Raw genomic sequence first — 23,010 nt, forward strand, 5'->3', positions numbered from 1 at the left:
GCAACCAAAGTCAGAACTCTCTGGATGACGAAAGAAACAGCGAGTAAGATGAAGCAGAAAAATGACACATGTCAGGATGAGAATACACGTGAGAACCAGGCTGAATATAGAAAGTTCTAAGGGGAAGTGATAAAGGAAATAATGAGGCTAGATTGGCAGCCAACACAAAAGCGAATCCAAAAATCTTCTATGTCATATAAATAGTAAACGGGTAGTAAGAGGAGGGGTGGGGCCGATTTGGGACCAAAATGGAGGCAGAGGGCATGGCTGAGGTACTAAGTGAGTACTTTGTGTAATGTATATATACCTTAAGGGAGAGAACTACTTTTTACAGCTCCTGTATACTGTAGTACCGGCAGTGACCACACCTGTATATAAACCCTGAGTAGTGATCTGTACAGTTAGTTCTACAGTAACCCTCATTCAGTAAACACCTGTTGAATCGTTCCCTGCAGTCTGTTGTCTGATTATTGAAGGACACAACATTAAGATACACGGACATAACAGTGGCGACGAGGCAGATTCGAACCTACCTGCAACTCTGCATCACCTCCCAGGGATTCGCTCCTGGAGAACAGAGGAAGAAGGTCAAGTCCAGAAGCACGGGCGCCGACCACGGGCAACCGCCCAGTTATCCAGTGGAGATTTGAGCATCGCAGGGGAGGCTGTCGAGAGCCAGGCTTGGCTTTCCAGTCACGGTGGTCCAGCAAAACGGGCTGGCAACAGGTACTGCGCAGACCCTTCCCGGACAGCGGCGGGCTAGAGCCCGACCGAGCGGCACGGAAAAAGGCTGAGCAGCGTCGACGGGGGAGAGAGAGGGCAGAGCGCACAGGGCGCAGCCGGTGTTCAGGACCGAGCGGCGTCAACGGGGGAGAGAGACAAGAGAGAGCAGAGCGCAGCCGGTGTTGAAGGGCCGAGCAGCGTCAACGGGGGGAGAGAGGCGCGCAGGAAAACACGAGGCATTGCCATTGCCATGAGGACCGCAGAGAGCGGCGTTGGCAGCAGCGCAGGAGCAGCGCGTGAAACCCACAGGGTGCCGCCATTTGCTGCGAGGACCGCCGAGAGCGGCGTTGGCAGCAGCGCAGGAGACGCCATTTTAAGCCGCAGCGGGGAAGAAAGGAAAGCGCGGGAGACGCCATTTTAAGCCAGTGTAACCACACCCAAAAATGCCAAAGAGTGGCAGTATCACAGCGTTCGACAATGAAGTCGAAGATTGGACGACATATGTCGAACGCATAGAAGTATACTGCAAGGCGAATGAAGTGCCAGATGACAAGAAAGCGCTGGTATTGTTGAATTCAATGGGTGCAAAAACGTATGGCTTACTACGAAACCTAGTAACCCCAGAGAAGCCAGTAGAAAAGGATTTTGAAAACATAGTGTCAATCCGACAGGACCACTTAAACCCCACACCGCTGCTGATAGCAGAAAGATTTAAGTTTCACAAAAGGAACCAGCATAAAGATGAAAGTAATGCTGAGTATTTAACGGAACTGCGCAAGCTATCGAAACACTGCCAGTTTGGAACGGGACTAGCAGATACTTTAAGGGACAAGTTTGTGTGTGGGCTTCAAAGTGAAAGAAGCCGTTTCTGGGTTCCATCAGAAAAGGATCTTACGCTGGACAAGGCTTTCAGCATTGCAGTATCACATGAAGCAGCAACACAGGGTGCTGCAGAGATACAACGGAGACCGCAAGAATATGGCACAAATGAAATGTCATACGGAACAGTGAAGTGCTATCGCTGCGGCAGAACAACACACGACCATAATGATTGCTGGTTCAAGGACAAAGTGTGCAGACAGTGTGGAAAAGTAGGACACATAGCAAGAGTCTGCAGGTCGGGAAAGATAACCAGCAGCAAGAAATCTCCACAGGAGAAGTACAAGAAGGTACATAAGGTGACGGAGAGTAGTTCAGACGAACAGAAGAGTGATACAGACTCCGGAAGCAAGGAGCTGGGTTGTCTGAAACTACATAATGTGATCAAAACGGAGGATCACCAAACTATTTGGGTCATGCTCAAGATAGCAGGAGTCCAAGTGAAAATGGACTTGGACACAGGATCAGCCCTAACAGTCATAAACCGAAGGGACTACAAGCGGCTATTCTCACATATACCCTTGAGAGATACAAAGATTGTCTTGAAGACGTACACGGGGCAAAAAGTCTACCCCAAAGGAAAAATAAGGGTGAACGTTATATATAACGGCAAGGAAACACCAAAAATGGACCTATATGTATTGCCAGATGGAGGACCACCACTACTAGGACGTGAATGGATCCGGAAGATACAGCTAGATTGGCATTCCATACAAGCACTGACTGTAGATGCCAAAAAGGATGACGACGTCACACCTGGACGACTGTCAAAAATGCTAACTGACGCACAAGAAGTGTTCCAGCAGGGACTCGGAACACTAAAAGGCATAACAGCGATGATCAAAATAGAGGAAAATGCAAGCCCAAAGTTTTTTTAAGGCCAGACCTTATGCGATCCGCCCAGCCGTCGAAGCAGAGCTGGAAGGTTTGGAGCGTTCAGGAGTACTGTCCAAAGTGGACTGGAGCGAGTGGGCTACACCCATCGTTCCTGTAATGATGAGGTCGTTGAGTAATACGCCTGGGGAACCAAAGAAGGTTCGCATCTGTGGGGACTTTAAGGTGACACTGAACCCAGTCCTTCACACTGTACAATATCCGCTTCTGCGGATTCAAGATATTTTCGCCTCGCTATCTGGAGGGAAACGCTTCACTAAGATTGATCTGGCCCAGGCGTACCTGCAAATGGAGGTAGAAGAAGCCTCGAAACAGTACCTCACGATCAACACTCATAAAGGTCTCTACCAATACAACCGGCTGGTGTTCGGGGTAGCATCAGCCCCAGCTATTTGGCAAAGGTCAATGGAACAAGTCCTCCAAGGGATTCCAGGGACCCAGTGTTATTTGGGCGACATCCTGGTCACGGGTGAAAATGACAGTGATCACCTCGCCAACCTGGAGCAGGTGCTCACTAGATTGAAGGAATATGGGTTCCGAGCTAATCGCCACAAATGCGAGTTTTTCCAGAAGCAGATCTCGTATTGTGGCCACGTTATTGATAAAGAGGGGTTACATAAGTCCCCTGAAAAGATTGAGGCAGTAGTCAAGGCTCCATCACCGGAAAATGTGTCACAACTGAGGTCGTTCCTCGGGCTGGTGAACTACTACCATAAGTTCTTGCCGAATTTGTCTATCGTACTACACCCACTGAACACCCTATTGCAAACGGGGGTACCATGGAAGTGGAATGACGAATGTAAATGAGCTTTCCAGAAGTGCAAAGAATTGATCACATCAAAAGAGGTGTTGGCTCATTTCAACCCAGCACTACCAATTCGGTTGGCGTGTGATGCATCACCTTATGGCATTGGAGCGGTGCTGTCGCACAAATTCCCGGAAGGCTCGGAGAGGCCAGTAGCCTTTGCGTCTCGGTCACTAACCTCAGCCGAGCGTAACTACGCCCAGATTGACAGGGAGGCCCTCAGCCTAGTGTGGGGAGTGAAAAAGTTCAATCACTATCTGCACGGGCAGAAGTTCACCTTGCTGACTGACCACCAACCACTTGTCTCCATCTTTAATCCAAAGAATGGCGTTCCAGTGATGACTGCGCAACGGCTACAAAGATGGTCCCTTTTTCTAGGGGCGCACCACTATGAAATCGAGTATAAGGGCACGCAACAGCATGGAAACGCTGATGGGCTATCACGCCTGCCACTGCCTACTGCGGAGGAAGTACCAGCAGTGGATCCTGTCGAAATATTTCATTCGACTATAATTGAATGCTTGCTAGTAACTAACGCTGGTATAGAGAAGGAGACCCGAAATGACCCGACACTGTCTCGGGTATATGATTTGACGGTGAAGGGCTGGCCAGCACATGGCGACTCACTGTTGCCAACTTCATCCAGAAGAGAACAGCTGTCAGTATGCCAGGGGACCTTGATGTGTGGATCCCGAGTGGTAATTCCACCCAAGTTAAGGGAGAGAGTGCTCAATGAGCTTCACGAAGGTCATCTGGGAGGGGTGAAAATGAAAAGCCTTGCTAGGGCTTGTGTGGTGGCCGGGGATCGATCAGCAAATCGAGGACCTGACAAAGAGCTGCTCAGGATGCCAGAAGGTCCAAAATGCACCACCGCATGCCCCTCTACACCCATGGGAGTGGCCCTCATCTCCATGGCATCGGGTGCATATTGATTTTGTTGGTCCATTCATGGACTCAATGTTTTTAATAGCCGTGGATGCGCACTCAAAATGGCCTGAGGTGATCAAAATGTCCTCCACCACCACGGAGAAAACTATTGCAGTCCTACGGACCATTTTTGCCAGGAACGGCTTGCCAGAGCAGATTTGCTCTGATAACGGACCACAGTTTGTGTCCGAAAAGTTTCGAAAATTTATGAAAAGGAATGGGGTAAGGCATTACACATCCGCCCCGTATCATCCAGCCACAAATGGATTGGCTGAGAGGTTCGTACAAACCTTTAAAAAAGCAGTAAAGGCCATGTGCAATGACGACATTCCACTGCAGCATAAGGTGGACAATTTCCTGTTAGCCTACAGAAATGCGACACATGCAGTCACCAACCAGGCCCCGGCCATGATGTTCTTCAACCGAAGGTTGAGATCTCGTCTGGATTTGCTCAGACCAAATGTACGAAGAGATGTTGAGAGTAAGCAATTCCAGCACATCAATGAGAAGCCGACAAGGAGCTTCAATGTAGGGCAACCAGTCTTGGCCCGCGACTACCGAACAGAGAAATGTCAACCCGGAACGATATGCACACGGCAGGGGCCACTAATGTACACAGTGGATGTTGGGGAGAACATTGTGAGACGCCATGCTGACCAGATCCTAGAGTCACAGGAATGAGTCAACCCCATGTCTCGGCCATACGTACCTGGTGAGGAACCCGACGTACAGGTTGTATCTACCTCAGAAACAATAGCATTGGAATCTGATGAATCAACTGACGACAGGGTGCTAGAATCGCCTCCGCACCAAGAGCGAGACACTCGGGAAAGGCGTTATCCAGAAAGAATCAGGAAGCCTCCCCAGAGACTGAATATATGAATGGACTATTTTCATATAACATTGTATATTAAAAATGTTAATTGTTAAATGAGTATTATGGTATTAATCTAAAAGGGGAGGAATTGTAATGTGTATATATACCTTAAGGGAGAGAACTACTTTTTACAGCTCCTGTATACTGTAGTACCGGCAGTGACCACACCTGTATATAAACCCTGAGTAGTGAGCTGTACAGTTAGTTCTAGAGTAACCCTCATTCAGTAAACACCTATTGAATCGTTCCCTGCAGTCTGTTGTCTGATTATTGAAGGACACAACATTAAGATACATGGACATAACACTTTGTATCTGTCTTTACCAAGGAAGAAGATCCTGCCAAAGTCATAGTGAAAGAGGAGGTAGTTGAGATACTGTATCGGATAAAAATTGATAAAGAGGAGGTACTAGAAAGGCTTGCTGTACTTAAAGTAGATGTCACCAGGGATGGGATGCATCCTAGGATGCTGAGGGAAGTAAAGGTGGAAATTGTGGAGGTACGGGCCATAATCTTCCAATCCTCCTTAGATACGGGGGTGGTGCCAGAGGACTGGAGAATTACAAATGTTATACCCTTGTTCACAAAAGGGTGTAAGGATAAACCCAGCAACTACAGACCAGTTAGTTTAAACTCCGTAGTGGGGAAGCTTTTAGAAACTATAAGCTGAGACAAAATGAACAGTCACTTGGACAAGGATGGATTAATTAAGGAAAGCCAGCACGGATTTATTAAAGGCAAATTGTGTTTAACTAACTTGATTAATTTTTTGATGAGGTAACAGAGAGGGTTGATGAGGGCAATGCGGTTGATGTGGTGTACATGGACTTCCAAAGGCGTTTGATAAAGTGCCACATAATAGGCTTGCCAGCAAAGTTGAAGCCCATGGAATAAAAGGGACAGTGGCAGCATGGATATGAAATTGGCTAATTGACAGGAAACCGAGAGTAGTGGTGAATGGTTGTTTATCGGACTGGAGGAAGGTACACAGTGGTGTTCCCCAGGGGTTGGTACTAGGGCCACTGGTTTTCTTGATATATATTAATGATTTGGACTTGGGTGTACAGGGCACAATTTCAAAATTTGCAGATGACACAAAACTTGGAAATATAGTGAACAGTGATGAGGATAGTGATAGACTTCAAGAGGACATAGACAGGCTGGTGGAATGAATGGACACGTGGCAGATGAAATTTAATGCCGAAAAGTGCGAAGTGATACATTTTGGTAGGAAGAATGAGGAGAGGCAATATAAACTAAAGGGTACAAATCTAAAGGGGTTACATGAACAGAGAGACCTGGGGGTGTATGTGCACAAATCGATGAAGGTGGCAGGGCAGGTTGAGAAAGCGGTTACAAAAGCATATGGGATCCTGGGCTTCATAAATAGAGGCAGAGTACAAAAGCAAGGAAGTTATGATGAGCCTTTATAAAACACTGATCCGACCTCAACTGGAGTATTGTGCCCAATTCTGGCACTGCACTTTAGGAAGGATGTGAAGTCCTTAGAGAGGGTGCAGAAAAGATTTACAAGAATGGTTCCAGGGAAGAGGGCCTTCAGTTAGTTGGATAGACTGGAGAAGCTGGGGTTGTTCTCCTTAGAGCAGAGAAGGTTGAGAGGAGATTACATAGAATCATAGAATGTTTACAGCACAGAAGGAGGCTATTTGACCCACAACAGGAAATCTCACGCCTAAGATTTACTTAATATTAACAGCTGTCTTTCCTTTGCTTTTTTATTGCTCACTTTTTTTCTGTAAGAGGTATAAAACATTTCTATTTTTCTGTATTTTTAAATAGTTCAAAATCATGAGGGGTCTAGACATTGTAGATAGAGAGAAACTGTTCGCATTGGAAGGGCCGAGAACCAGAGGACACAGATTTAAGGTGATTGGCAGAAGAACCAAAGGCGACATGAGGAAAAACTTTTTACTCAGCGAGTGGTTAGGATCTGGAATACACTGCCTGAAAGGGTGGTGGAGGCAGACTCAATTGTGGCTTTCAAAAGGGAATTGGATAAATACCTGAAGGAAAAAAAATTGCAGGGCTATGGGGAAAGGGCGGGGGAATGGGACTAGCTGAAGCGCTCTTGCAGAGAGCCGGCATGGACTCGAAGGGCCGAATGACTTCCTTCTGTGCTATAACCATTCTATGATTCTGTATAAAGGTAATCCTATGCAAAGGCGATGGTCTCATCTATGTACGTATCTAAGTGATTGAGTGATATGGTATAAAAAAATGGACTGAGACACATCGTGAGCAACAGAGGACTGAAGAGCAGGTAGTCTGTAGGAACTGAATGGGGGGAAAAAAAGGATTCGATGGACTGCTGGTAATCTGGTTGGGGCCTCCACTGCGCTTGGGTTTAAAATGCTGAAGTGGTGTCATAAATTAGGGTTATGTTGAAGGAGTAAATCAAAATACATTGATGGATTAAATACTGATGGTATTCCCACAATCCATTGCTGTTGCCACTTTTAGTATCAACAGGTTGCATTTGTCTAGCAATTTTCACAGAAAAACATCCCAAGGCACTTCAGATGTTTATATTTTGGAGTGAGGTAACGTATTGGGTATGCAACTGACTCACAACAGGAAATCTCACACCTAAGATTTGCCAAATATTTACAGCTGTCTTTTTCTCTCCTTTTCTCTTTTATTGCGCATTTTATTTCCTGTGAGAGGTATGAAACATTTCTATTTTTCTGTATTTTTTCACCTTTGTTTTCAGGTAGCTTAGAGTTGGCACCCTGCTCCCAGGCCATTTCTGAAGCTGCTTTTAATCCCCAGCCAGTGACCACTAACAGTGAGATATAATGGGCAGGATTTTCATTGGGCCGTGGAGGCGGGATTGGAGGCGCGTGGGGGGTTAAAATCGCGAAATCAGGGGGCACAAACCCATCCTGCCCCCAACCCGCCTCCATGCCAGTTTCAAAGGAGGCAGGTACCTGCCCCGCACTGGGACCCGCCCCCCTGAGGCGGGAAGGGGATTCGTGCCAATTAACTGCTTGCTAACAGGTAGTTAAAAGGCAGTTTTTAGCCTAATCCCTATTTTTAACGTTGAAGTGTGGGATTCCCGACCGCTCCAAACCACGCCAAGTTAGAGGAGGCGGACCGTCGTGATGAAGGGCTTGGCGGGGTCGAGATGTCCGGTGTTCAGGTGAGTGATGGGTGCATGAGTGCAAAGGTAAGTGTGTTTGGTGTGTGTAAAGTGTTTAAAGAAGTTTTACATACAGGAAACTTTGGTTTATCCGGAGGTTAACTGTCCGGAATGCTCGATCCACCGGCAAAATTCAGGAGTCAGTTCAGTAAGTTTTTTTTTTCTTTTCGGTGCTTTTTTTTCACCAGTCAGGCTCTGCAAGGTCTAGCTAAAGCTGTTGCTTAGCTACAGAGACGCTTGCAAGCTACGGCCGACTGTTTAGAAGCGCAACAGGGTTTGTTGCTAGATACGGAGCTCAAGCTCCGTATGTTTTAACATTATCGCTGGTTTGTCCGGCAGTTTTGATGGGACAGCAACAGCTCGTTCCCATCGGTGCCGGATATCACAACGTTTTCTGTACCTTTACTTACCTTTACAGCCTTCCTTCCTTCAGGTCTCGGGAGTCCCTCATCTCACCGGCACAGAAAGCAGAATGGCTGCGAGCTGTCAAAAATTGCAGCATTCAGCTTTCTGTTCCGGGGAGATCTCTAAATCATCCTGAGAGGAAGGAATTCACTTAGAATACAGATTGTCAGTGTTTGACAGCTTCAAACATCTGTGAAACGCTGATATTTCATCTGTCAAAAGGTCTTGACAGATGAAATTTCAATCTGTGACATCACCTGTTGCCGGGTGGCCCTTAATTGGCCTGCTGAGCCCGCTGGGCGGGCTCAACAAGGTCAATCAAGTCAAAATCGCATGGGTTGGCTAGAACTCGATGGAGGCAGGACTACAACCCTGAAAGTTGTAGTCCCGCCTCCTACCCGACGACTCAATGAAAATCCAGCCCAATGACTCTCTGATTTTGTTTCCCCTCTGCATTGTGGCTCCACTCAGTGCCTCTGCATAGCAGTGTGGATGAGATCAAGAACTCAGTAAAGGTGATGGTGGTGGTGGGGGAGAATACTTCATCCCTCCACTCTGGTGCTGCAATTTGCCAGGAAGAACAGGGGAGTTCCCTCCAGTGTCCTGGCCAATATTTATCCCTCAGCCGACATCACTAAAACATTATCTGGTCATTATCACATTGCTGTTTGTGGGACCTTGCTGTGTGCAAATTGGCTGCCACGTTTCTTACATTACAACAGTAACTACACTTCAAATGTACTTCATTCGCTGTAAAACACTTTTGGAGGTCCCGAGGTCATGAAAGGTGCTATATAAATGCAAGTCTTTCTTTTCTTTTAACTCGATGATGGTGCCCAGATCAGTTAACCCTCCATGATGTGGTAGAGAATTGGATTATTGGAACAGCCAGCTCCCACAAACAATAATGTGATAATGATCAGGTAATCTGTTTTTTAGTGACTGTTGATCAGTTGATTGAGGGTTAAATATTGGTCAGGACACCGGGGATAACTCCCCTACTCGTCTTCGAAATAGTGCCATGGGATCTTTTACATCCACCTGAGAGGGCAGACGGGGCCTTGGTGTAACATCTGATTTGAAAGACGGCACCTCCAACAGTGCAGCACTCCCTCAGTACTGCACTGAAGTGTCAGCTGAGATTTTTGTGCTCAAGTCTCTGGAGTTGCATCGAGCATACAGCACAGAAACCGGCCATTCAGCTCAACTGGTCTGTGCCAGCGTTTATGCTCCACATGAGCCTCCTCCAACTCTACTTCATCTAACCCTATCATCATATCCTTCTATTTCTTTTGCCCTCATGTGCTTATCTGGCTTCCCCCTAAATGCATCTATACTATTCGCCTCAACTACTCTTTGTGGTAGCACGTTCCACAACCTGGCTCTGGACAAATGATTAATCATCAGCTGGTGGCACTTATGAGCTTGATTTTTCTTACATGTTAAATGTTGACCTTGTCACCTCTATAATGCAACCACTTTGTCTTTTAATTGGCTGGAAAAAATAACTCATCAACTTGTTTTTCCAGCCCATCATAGCCCATTTTTGACATCTGCTGTACCTTTAACTCGCCAGAAGCAACAATGTCACCCTCACAATTCACTTGTGAGTTGGTGATTCATGGAGATTTCTCTAATGCTTACAATTCAAGTGGGAAATTTAAGTGGAACTTTCTACATATATTAAACCCTGCTTGAATCACAAACAATTAAAAAATCCGTAAATCATGAATGTTGACAATGTTGCAGAAGAAAGAAGAATGCAGATAATTAAAATGTTTTGAATTTTCTTGGGAGTAAAAAGCATTAGAATAGATCGATTAGAGTAAAAAAATAAAATTAAAGTTATAATAAAGTGGGCGCAAAAGATAGAATGTGAAAGCTATTAGACTGGAAAATTAATGGAAAACAGGTTTTGTAGCATTTCTCCTAATTAACATGGGCTTCATAATTTATGGACAGTGACTGATTTTAAATAATTTTTTCTTCTGTTTTTAAGACATTTTTCTGAAAAGCTTCCCTGTCAAAGTGACCCAGCTGAGGGGGAAATTGTTCATATTACGAGAAGAAAATGGTGGATTAACAAATGAGCAGATCGCTTCTTTACGGAGGTAAGGTTTCAGGGAAAGGGATACTTAGTCATTAGCACCATTCAGGAATGATGCGAGAGAGAGGGAGCTGTATGGCTGCCATTGTGAGTCGTGAATTGTCCACATACTGGTTTGAAAACAAGATTAATTACCTTAATTTACCAGATCCTCAAACCATTGTTACTGCTTACCCCACTCAGTCTTCTTTCAACAATCTACAGTCTTTTAAAACCCACACTTGATGTTACCTAATCGCTGTTACTTAATTTATTTTGTCTTACACTCAGTAGATTTTCTTTTTCATTTGTTCTTGGAATGTGAGCAACACTGGCAAGCATAGTACTTATTGACCATTCCATGAGAGCATTAAAAGTCAACCATATCACGTGGGACTGAAGCCACATAGTGGCCAAACCGAACAGGGGTACCAGGCTCTTTTATGTGAAGGATATTAGTGAACCATGTGGGTTCTTGCAACAATCTGGAAGCTTTTGTGGTAATTTCCTGGTCCTAGATATATTGAATCCAGTTTCCCAGTTTGCCATGATTGGAATTGGACCCTCAACCTCCTGAGTTGCAAGCCTAGTACCACAACCATTTGGCTATCACACCCATACCCTCATATAATGAAGAAGTATGCTCTTTATATAATATCATTAAAATGGAGAGAAAGAAAGAAAAGCAGGAAAGACATGCATTTATATAGCACCTTCCACGACCACCTGACTCCCCAAAGCATTTTACAGCCAATGAAGTATTTTTTGAAGTGTAGTCACTGTTGAAATGTAGGAAACGCGGCAGCCAATTTGTGCACAGCAAGGTCCCAGAAACAACAATGTGATAATGATCAGATAATCTGTTTTTGTTACATTGATTGAGGGATAAATATTGGCCAGGACACTGGGGATAACTTCCCTGCTCTTCTTTGAAATAGTACCATAGGATTTTTAAAAATTATTCGTTCATGGGATGTGGGCATTGCTGGCAAGGCCAGTATTTATTGCCCATCCCTAGTTGCCCTTGAGAAGGTGGTGGTGAGCCACCTTTTTGAACCGCTGCCGTCCGTGCGGTGAAGGTACTCCCACAGTGCTGTTAGGGATGGAGTTCCAGGATTTTGACCCAGGATGAATGAACAGCGATATACTTCTAAGTCAGGATGGTGTGTGACTTGGAGGGGAACTTGGAGGTGGTGGTGTTTCCATGCACCTGCTGCCCTTGTCCCACTAGGTGGAAGAGATCACGGGTTTGGGAGGTGCTGCTGAAGAAGCCTTGGCGAGTTGCTGCAGTGCATCTTGTAGATGGTACAGACTGCAGCCACAGTATGCTGGCTGAATATTTAAGGTGGTGGATGGGGTGCCAATCAAGCAGGCTGCTTTGTCTTGGATGGGGTCAAGTTTCTTGAGTGTTGTTGGAGCTGCACTCATCCAGGCAAGGGGAGAGTATTCCATCACACTCCTGACTTGTGCCTTGTAGATGGTGGAAAGGTTTTGGGGAGTCAGGAGGTGAGACACTTGCCGCAGAATACCCTGCCTCTGACCTGCTCTTGTTGCTACAGTATTTATGTGGCTGGTCCAGTTAAGTTTCTGGTCAATGGTGACCCCCAGGATATTGATGGGGGATTCGGCGATGGTAATGCCGTTGAATGTCGTCCAGGTCTTGCTGCATGCTGGCATGGATTGCTTCATTGTCTGAGGAGTTGCGAATGGCACTGAACAGTGTGCAGTCATCAGCGAACATCTCCACTTCTGACCTTATGATGGAGGAAGGTCATTGATGAAGCAGCTGAAGATGGCTGGGCCTAGGACACTGCTCTGAGGAACTCCTGCAGCGATGTCCTGGGGCTGTGATGATTGACCTCCAACCACCACAACCATCTTCCTTTGTGCTAGGTATGACTCCAGCCAGTGGAGCGTTTTCCCACCGATTCCCATTGACTTCAGTTTTACTAGGGCTCCTTGATGCCACACTCGGTCAAATGCTGCCTTGATGTCAAGGGCAGTCACTCTCCCCTCACATTTGGAATTCAGCTCTTCTGTCCATGTTTGGACCAAGGCTGTAATGAGATCTGGAGTCGAGTGTTCCTGGGCATCAGTGAGCAGGTTATTGGTGAGGTAAGTGCTACTTGATAGAACTGTCGACGACACCTTCCATCACTTTGATGATGATTGAGAGTAGACTGATGGGGCGTTAATTGGCCAGATTGGATTTGTCCTGCTTTTTGTGGACAGGACATACCTGGACAGTTTTCCACATTGTCGGATAGATGGCAGTGTTATAGCTGTACTGGAACAGCTTGGCTAGAGGCGCGGCTAGTTCTGGAGCACAAGTCTTTAGCACGACAGCTGGAATGTTGTCGGGGCCCATAGCCTTTGCAGTATCCAGTGTGCTCAGCCATTTCTTGATATCCCGTGGAGTGAATCGAATTGGCTGAAGACATCCACCTGTAAGAGCAGAGGGGGTCTCGGTTTAACATTTCATCTGAAAGATGGCATCTCTGACAGTGCAGCACTCGCTCAGTACTGCACTGGAGTGTCAGCCTAGATTTTTGTGCTCAAATCTCGAGTGGGACTTGAACCCACAACCTTCTGACTCAGTATTAAAAGAAGCATTAAATGGAGCTGATGTTAAAATTGTGACATATGGAAACTCTTTTTCTGGGTGTTTCCCACATTTGTATAAAGTGAGTTGAAATGGCAGCCATACTGAGTTTAAAAAAAAACAATTGTAGCATTGACAAAATGTTCATTTTATGACTGATTTTTCTCTAGAATAGATAGCAAATGAGCTCCATTCTTATTCAAGCAGTACCACTCCCAGCAAAATAATCTATCACTCAAAAAAATAATTTGACTTGTCCCAACAATGCTGGAGGATTTCACAAGAGAGCCACTCAACCGTACCTAAGTCTGCTCAGAGGACACTGATGTCTTCATACTATCTAATGAAAGGTTTAACATTATGGGAAAATGAAATCTAATCCAGAGCTTTATTGACACTTGGAGATTAAAGGATTGCTCAGCGATCTTGAAACCATTGCAACCCTTCCGAATAACTAAACATCGGAAAGGGGATGCTTAAAGAAGGAATCTCATCATCGGTACACCTTTGAACTATTGAACAGGTAAGTGGGACTTTGGTGTTGGAGGTCAATACTATGAATGGTTAACTCTTATTCCATAGGATTCCTACATACAGTGGGCGTTGTATTCCTCAGGTGGTTGTTTTTTAAAAAGGTGTAAAACTTGATCTTCCAACTTTTAACAGATTTGCAAATTAAGCAGCCGGAGGATCTGGCATTCCTAGGTTCCAGCTGTGAAAAATGTAAATTTATGAGCTGCAATGACAAAATAGCGCCGCATTGCAACAAAAGTGCTGTAATGATCTTTTCACTCTTCTGAAGCTGCTAATGAGCCATTTCACTCCAATGAATTTTGAAGTGTCCAAGGATCTAGCTATGGAATGCACAATAATAGTGGGAAAAGAGCTCAATGACAGCAGCACAAAGCCAGTTTCAGTAAGTATGTTCTGGATGGTTATGGAGAAACAGGAGCAGATTATAGACGAAGGACAGTTCTCCAAATGTGCAAAGAAGGCATCAAGCATAGCAATGTGCAACTGGCAGTGTCGATGCTCTGCCGTCCACTCAATAAACCAGGCAGGAGGTCGAGAAGATGATACACAATCTAATGAGAAGCACCAAGGTAAGGTATGAATGTTACTGTAAAGAGCAACACAGAACATGTCAGCACATGATGGAAAGTTGTAGTTCTCAAAATATATGCAAAAAAATACTGCACAGACACACAAATGCTAACAAGAACGTAACAAGTAAGCATTAAGTGAAATAGCCAGATTGTGCAAATTGTATAATACAATGATTAGAGAGGAAATATACTGTAGGATATGTTGCAAACCCCAGTTCTCTCATGCTCAAAAGCAAAACTCTCAACAACCAGTAGGCCCCCAGACCTGTGGGTATTCATATTACGTGAGGAAAGAATGGTAGATTTATTGAGCACATATAGTCTGAAAGAGATTGATTCAGTAAAGATTGGAATACCATAGGGAAATAGTGGTTATGTACCATAGTTATCAGATATGCTATGATTTGCCTGATATGTTACATCAGCATGTCTGTACACATTGTTTATGCACAAACACTTAATAGTGCATGTAATGGCATTGCAGTACCAATATGGCAAAGTTTCTTACACCATCTTTTCACTTCACAGAGCAAGGAAAACGCAGTCAACCACCATACACCCAAGGACCAATTGTCCCCCCCCCCCCCCCTCCCCCACCACTTGAAGCAGGCACTATCACAGATATACACTGTGGAAGATGTTGATATTGATAAGTATGAGGAAGCACAAGGCGAAGCATTAAATACTGGTGAAGAAGGGATAGCAGTGGCGATGGCTGATGCGGGGCCACTGAATTGTATAGGAATACAGACTTTATTGGATCTTTGTTCAAATGCAGGTTGTTACAGCAGGAAGACTGTACTGAGGAGTCATTTGTCTCCTTGCATTTGGCATTTGAAAGTGGTCTGGATAATTTGGAGGAGTCCAACATTCAGATACACGCAGCTATGTGCCACATAGGCACATGGCAACACCGGTACAACTGCAGAGACCTTGGTAACGTAGGTCTATTGGAAAAGAAAATCAGCCTGCTTTGTGCTACTGCCGTTGACCAATTCCACTCCCGTTGTGTCGAAAAGATGTTGTTAGTTGTCCAAAAAGTCAAATAAAACATACAGCACAGAACAAAAAATTGCAAGTAACAATTCTGTGATTATAAATCAGTCCAAATGGAAATAATTGTGCCAATACCAGCATTTGCTGGAAGAACTGGGCAATGAAACACTCACTTATCAGTCTTCCTACTTTTAGAGACTGATCTGCTTCTGGTCTTTGCTGAGATATATGTAACTGGGAGTATGGTAAAGTGTTTGATGCCCCTCTGTGGGTGCCTGGAAGGTGCATGTGGCATGAAAGCTGATGGCAATGGTGGCCTCCTTCACCACTGGTAATGCTTTTAGATATTTTACTGTCCCTGCAGGTCCGAAGAAACTTGATTGCACATCCTAATCACAATCTTCCTGGTGAGCCTGTGCCTCTTTAGTCGTGGGTTTCGCATCATCAACGGGTATTGAAGTAGACCTGCTCCCTGGGGTGATGCCTGTTGGGACTTACAAGCCTCCCATGGCTTCTGTGCTCTTGGACCTCTCTCTCCTCATGCTCCTCCAGGAAATGCCCAACAATGGATGCTAAACCCATGCTTCTGGTCAGAAAACTCCAATGCTAATCGCTGCCCTCATTACTCCTCAAAACACTTTGGGGGGAAAAATTGGGTTGCTTTGCGCCTCCTGTTAGCGCCCTAAGGGCGCTAACGGGGTGCAAAGTAACTAGCGCCTGGGTGTGGCGCTGCCCACGCCTCCCGCGAAATTTAGCGGGAGGTTAGCAGCGGCGCTAACCGGCAGCGCCCCGTGGCGCTAACCGGTAGCACCCCACAGCGCTTCGCTGCCGGTGATGACGTCATCGCCGTGCCCCGCTCACGATCTTCGGGAGCGCCCTCTGACTTACTGCCAGACGCTATGTCCAACGGGGTCAGGGAGGCCTACCTGTGGCTGGGGAGGCGCAATTTAAAGGCGAGGTGCGGGGCGGCCATTTTTGTTGCTGGCCACCTGCCAGTACCTGCCTGCGCTCCTGTCCCCGGCCTCCTGAATGGCACCCCCCACCGCGGAGTGCCAGCTGCGCTTCAAGAGCCCAGCACTTCTCGAGTGCCGAGCTCTTTTGCCGGCACTCCCGATCCCCAGGGGCCCAGGTGGGCCCTGGGTCGCGCTGCGCAAGGCCCCTTCCCTTTAAGAAGGGGAGGAAGGCCTGCAATACCGCGGCACGATATTGACTCGCAGCGCCCCAAGAGGGATGCGGGGTGATTCCAATAGCACCCCACTTCCCTCTTGGGGCACAACCACTCAAGTTCTGGCACGGGGTCGCTAATTTTCCCGGGGCGCTAAAAGTAGCTCCCCGGCGAAGTTAGCGCTCCTCAATTTTTAACCCTTCCTGCTAGTGATCCTCACTCATGCTAAGTCTGAACTTCTGTGGAATTCTTATTTTTCAATGTGGCTTTGTAGCTGTGCAATTAGACATTAGGCACTCCTTCTTGACCAAAGTATTAATAAAACCTGTTTCCCATTTTTTTACAAGCATTTTAACTACCTTTATTGAGGAGCAGCATGGATAGCAGTTGTCACTTTCTCTACCACTCTTACACATCTACTTTTCCATTAAACATTGTGAACGGAGGAATGTGTAATCTCTTTTTTTGTAAAATTTATTTTGAACAAATATTCCTATTTACGTATTTCACAGGGATAACATCACATTCTAATTCCTGCTACTGCTTTTCCTTTCAACATCATTTGAAGAGAATGAGCGAAGCATAATGATTCTGAACTCATATCACGCAATGAAAGACTAATTAGCACTCGCAATGGTTCCAACTGCATGGCACAGCCCACAAATGAATATAGTGTACCATTAAACCCATTTTTTTGGCTCTTTACCTAATTAATTTTTAATGTATGATGCAAACTGAAGACATTATGAGGGCCCATGGGATATGATTTATATCCCACTCATGACATAAAGCATAACTCACTTGGGACTTTGTGTGTGAGTAATCAGATCAGCCAGCTTATCAGATATAAATTATATCCCACAGCTCTACCTAATGTATTCACTATACATATCAAGGGGCAGATGATATGGAAGAAAACTGTCCTAAAAGTGAAAATAAGCTTCTGGTGACTTCATGTTCAGTGCAGCAGCATGAAGAAGGAGCTCCTACCAGCTGCTGACTGTTTCTTTTGTGAAAAAATACACTAGCAAGCAGCAGCCTCAAAAAGGCATTGACCTTGTGCATTTATGGCTCTTGGAAAGGCTGCAGAAAGTACAGGGATCCTATTCAAAATCAGGGCCTGAAAATCATTGATCTCTATCCCTGGCCCGCATCTCCAACTCCAGAATGTAGAGCAGCAATGCAAAGCTGTAGCCCGGCCCAGACCAAGAAATTGCCAGCCTGACTTCTGCCAATGTGCCTCTGAGAAGGAAATTCAAATTAGAACCACTCGGCCATCAGCATCAATCCTGAGCACTACAGCTGATCAGAGAAACTTGGGAGCAACTACAGATAGCAACCCCCTTACTTACAAGAAAGCAAAATCTGGCACCATTCACCCTCCAAAAAGCTGCCTCTGTGGCGGAGCCACTAAGGGACTCCAATCAATTGTATATAATTCCCTTTAATAATATGTTGGCTACAGCCTGAGTCTGTATCTTTGTTTTCACTGTTTACATGTACAGAGCGCGATCACTTTAATAGCATGGGTAAACGCGATGACGTCACGCTGTTCATCACGTGATCCCCCACCGGCGGGAAAAACGTGATGACGTCATGACGTCAGCCACGGGACTGCCCTAGCAGTCCTCGTGGAGCCTCCGAACTGACTAGACCTATATTCGATGTTCTCCTGTAGTTATCTGTTAAACTCTTACTTTTCATTAAACTTCGTATATTTGATCGCCTGAGTGGACCTCAGTCTTTTGGATAGGAACTAGACATTCCTAGATTGGTGACCCCAACTTTTGCGAACAGTTTTCGCAGAAGTTACTGAACATGGAATCGAATGCCGTTGCTTTGAAGCTACCACAGTTCTGGGAGCAACAGCCAGCTGCGTGGTTCATCCAGGCTGAAGCCCAGTTCGCAATCAGGAACATCGTTGCGGATCAGACCCGTTACTATCACGTGGTCTCCGCCCTCGACAGCGCCACAGCCTCGCGGATCGTCAGCCTGCTTGGTAATCCACCAGAAGACCGCAAGTATGATACGATAAAGGCGCAGTTGTTACAGGTTTTCGGCCTCACAAAGTTGGAGCGCGCCCACCGGCTGCTCAATATGCCCAGCCTCGGGGACTCCAAGCCGTCTGAGCTCATGAGCCAAATGCTCACGCTCCTGGGCTCCGAACCGGAATGCTCCCTCTTCAGGGAGCTATTCCTCAGCCAGCTACCAGAGCAAGTTCAGGCTGCCCTAGCCAAGCCGGAAGTCACCGACTGCGCAGAGCTGGCTGCCGATGCGGACAAGATCTTCGCGGTGACACAGCAGTACTGCGCTGCCACGAGGCGCCCATCCCCCATGGACGCCGCTCCAGCCCCTCAACCTGCGGGGTTGTGCTTCTACCACACCCGTTTTGGCGTGAAAGCAAGATGATGCCGCCCTCCCTGCAGCTTTTCGCTCAAAAAAAACAAAACAGCAGCCACCCTGTCGAAGGAGGACTGGGTATAAGGAGCGCCCCGCGGCTGCGATGGCAATCGGTAATTCGGGAAAACTCCTCTTCATCAACGACTCCCTATCTGGTCGACATTTCCTTTGCGACACCGGGGCGCAATGTAGCATCCTACCCGCATCAGATCTTGATCTACAAGTTGGGGGGCACGGCCACTCCCTCCAGGCGGCTAATGGCGGGGCCATTCGGACCTTCGGAAGCCGGCGGGTCCAGGTGTGCTTCGGCAGCCAGCGGTTTTACTGGGATTTCATCACGGCCAAAGTCTCTCAAGCCATCCTCGGGCCGGATTTTTTGTGCGACAATGGCCTCCTGGTGGATGTACGGCACCGCCGGTTGATCAATGCAGCCACTTTTCACTCCATCCCGTGCTACTGCGGTAACACTGTGGCGCGCACTGTCTCCTGCGCGTCCCCACCTCTGGATGACTTTACTCACCTCCTCGGAGATTTCCCAGACCTGACCAGACCCACTTTCTCTTCCACGGCCACGAAACATGGTGTCGAACACCACATCACCACTACTGGCTCCCTGGTCTATGCACGGGCCCGGCGCCTCGAACCTGGCAAGCTCGCAGCTGCGAAAGCGGAGTTCGACACGATGGAGCAGCTAGGGATTATTTGCCGGTCGAATAGTCCCTGGTCTTCGCCTCTCCACATTGTTCCGAAACCTGATGGCGGCCTTGCGGCGACTACCGACGCCTGAACGATGCCACTACTCCTGATCGGTACCCGATCCCTCATATTCAGGATTTCTCTGCACATTTGGCGGGAAATACCATTTTTTCAAAAGTCGACCTTGTCCGTGGCTACCACCAGGTCCACGTACACCCGCAAGACGTCCCGAAAACTGCAGTCATCACCCCATTCCACCTGTTTGAATTTCTGCGGATGCCATTTGGATTGAAGAACGCTGCACAGGCTTTCCAGCGCTTGATGGACTCCGTGCTTCGGGACATCAAGTTTCTGTTCGTCTACCTCGACATCCTCCTCGCCAGCCCTAATAAAGAGGAGCACATCTGCCATTTGCGCACCCTCTTTAGACGCCTCAGTCAACACGGCCAAGTGCCAGTTCGGCCTGCAGCAGATTGATTTTTTAGGCCATCGCATCACATCAGATGGCGCAATTCCCCTGCAAACGAAGGTGGAGGCAGTTACTTCGTTCCCGCGCCCGCAGTCCATCAAGGCCCTGCAGGAGTTCCTTGGGATGGTAAATTGTTATCACCGGTTCGTCCCTAATGCAGCTCTGCTCATGTAGCCCCTGTACGAGGCCCTCAAGTGCAAGTCCGGCAAGGGTCGGATCAGCTGGACAGTCGACATGGACCGGGCGTTCGTCGACACAAAAGGCGCTTTAGCCAACACAATCTTGCTGGCACACCCGCTGCCAGGTGCCACCATCGCCCTTACCACCGACGCATCAGACTATGCCATCGGCGCAGTGCAGGAACAGTGGGTGCATGGGACGTGGCAACCGCTGGCGTTTTTCAGCTGTCAACTACGGCGAAACGAACGAAAGTACAGCACGTTCGACCGGGAGTTGCTGGCCCTTTTTCTGGCCATCTGCCATTTCCGGTTCTTGCTAGACTAACGTTCGCTATGGCCAAGACCACCGAACCGTGGTCAGCTTGGCAACAACGTCAGTTGACGTTTATCTCAGAATTCACCACTGACATTCAGCATGTGTCCGGTAAGGACAACCTGGTGGCGGATTGCCTCTCCCGCGCGACCGTTCATGCAGTCCAGCTCGGCATCAACTATGCCCTCATGGCTGTGGATCAAGCCTCGGATCCGGAGGTCCAATTTTACAGAACCAACCCCTCTAGCCTCCAAGCGGCCACATCAAATTCCATGCTGCGGGCACTACGCTACTCTGCGACATCTCCGTAGGAGATCCTCGCCCTATCGTCCCGGTTGCCTGGTGCCGAAAAGTTTTTGATGCCATCCACGGGTTGTCGCACCCTGGCATGAAGGCCTCGCAACAGTTGATGTCATCCAAATTCGTGTGGCGGGGCATGCACATGGATGTTCGCGACTGGGCCAACACCTGCGTGGTCTGCCAAAAGGCCAAGGTGCAGCGTCACGTCAAGGCTCCATTGGCCACTTTTGCCGTTCCGGAACGTAGGTTTGATCATGTGCATGTGGACCTGGTGGGGCCACTTCCGCCTTCGCATGGGTTTACTCATCTTCTTACAATGGTGGACCGCACCACTCGATGGCCGGAGGCGGTTCCTCTGTCTTCCACCACTTCCGCAGACGTTACCAGGACATTCATCTCCTCTTGGGTCGCCCGCTTCAGGGTACCGGCGGACATCTCATCCAGTCGTGGGCCACAGTTTTCTTCGGAGCTCTGGAACACTGTGGCTCAGGGGCTCGGCGTCAAGCTACATCACACCACCGCCTACCATCCACAGGCGAACGGCCTGTGCGAACGATTCCACAGGTCGCTCAAAGCCGCACTGCGAGCCAGCCTTCAAGGCGCGGGCTGGGTGGACAGGTTTCCATGGGTCCTTTTGGGTCTTCGTATGGCACCCAAAGAAGATCTTCAATCGTCCTCAGCGGAGCTCGTATATGGCCAGCCGCTACGCGCACCAGGGGATTTCCTTCCGTCTCCAACAGAGCCATGGTCCGCATCCCAGCAGCTCATCAGCCACCAGGAGGCAGCCAGAAGTTTCGCTCCAGTGCCTACATCGCATCACGGCTTGCAGAGCTCCCACATCCCAGCTGAGCTGAAGAACGGCAACTATGTGTTTATCCACCACGACGCTCATCGGGACCCACTCAAACCCCCTTACACTGGTCCTTTCCGTGTGATAGAGCCGGGCGACAAATCTTTTTCAGTCGATGTCGGTGGTAAACCGGACCACATTTCGGTTGACCGGTTGAAGCCGGCTCACTTGGACCTTGACCGCCCAGTCGAGATAGCACAACCGCCGAAACGTGGCCGACTGCCCACAGTCGCCGTGCCAGATCAAACGCAACCACCCGCCAGCTCGCCCGCCGTCCATCAGCTTCCACTTCAAGGCTACAGAAGTCGATCTGACAGGCTTGTCAGGCCTCCTCACCATTTTACTTTTGCTATTAAAGACAATTCTGGGGGGGGCGCATGTGGCAGAGCCACTAAGGGACTCCAATCAATTGTATATAATTCCCTTTAATAATATGTTGGCTACAGCCTGAGTCTGTATCTTTGTTTTCACTGTTTACATGTACAGAGCGCGATCACTTTAATAGCGTGGGTAAACGCGATGACGTCACGCCGTTCATCACGTGATCCCCCACCGGCGGGAAAAACGTGATGACATCATGACGTCAGCCACGGAACCGCCCTAGCAGTCCTCGTGGAGCCTCCGAACTGACTAGACCTATATTCGATGTTCTCTTGTAGTTATCTGTTAATCTCTGTTACTTTTCATTAAACCTCGTTTATTTGATTGCCTGAGTGGACCTCAGTCTTTTGGATAGGAACTAGACATTCCTACACCTCTACAAATACATGACCTCAGTGGCATTGCCAATGAAGATACAGAATCTCAGGATTTTCCAACACACAATTTCCAGACAAAGTAACTGATTGTGACCAAGGCACGAATCAAAGAAAATTTTCGCATCTTCAACTTCGCCATCCTCTCACCAGAGTTGATATGGAGATGCAAGGCCTTTAACAACATAAAAAGTAAAATAAAAGTCAGATACAGGCAGTCAGTGCAGTAACTCAGTCATCAGAAACTCTAATCTTGACCAATGTTCCCTGTAATTTTTTTTTGGCGAGCCATCCAAAACAGCACACATGCATGGTTTTACATTGAAAAGCCAGCTGTGCAGGTTCCCTGGAGCGCTGCGTGGGGAACATTGCCCTTGACCCAATTTTTCTTTCTAGGTACAGCATCAAAATGGCCCTAGCCAA

The 23,010-nt window shown here is 47.4% G+C and overlaps 1 protein-coding gene across 1 annotated transcript in view; it reads left to right on the forward strand.

Annotated features, from left to right (window-relative positions):
• LOC147108601 (uncharacterized) overlaps positions 1–23,010 on the forward strand; it is a 159,957-nt gene that overhangs the window by 90,612 nt on the left and 46,335 nt on the right. Inside the window, exon 9 of the mRNA XM_086005284.1 lies at positions 10,670–10,781. Within this exon, the coding sequence (XP_085861410.1) occupies positions 10,670–10,781 (112 nt within the window). The remainder of the gene's footprint in view (positions 1–10,669; positions 10,782–23,010) is intronic.

The sequence above is a fragment of the Somniosus microcephalus genome, chromosome 13, assembly GCF_052327205.1.
Source record: "Somniosus microcephalus isolate GS21.2 chromosome 13, FLI_Smic_1.0, whole genome shotgun sequence".
Taxonomy (NCBI): Eukaryota; Metazoa; Chordata; class Chondrichthyes; order Squaliformes; family Somniosidae; genus Somniosus; species Somniosus microcephalus.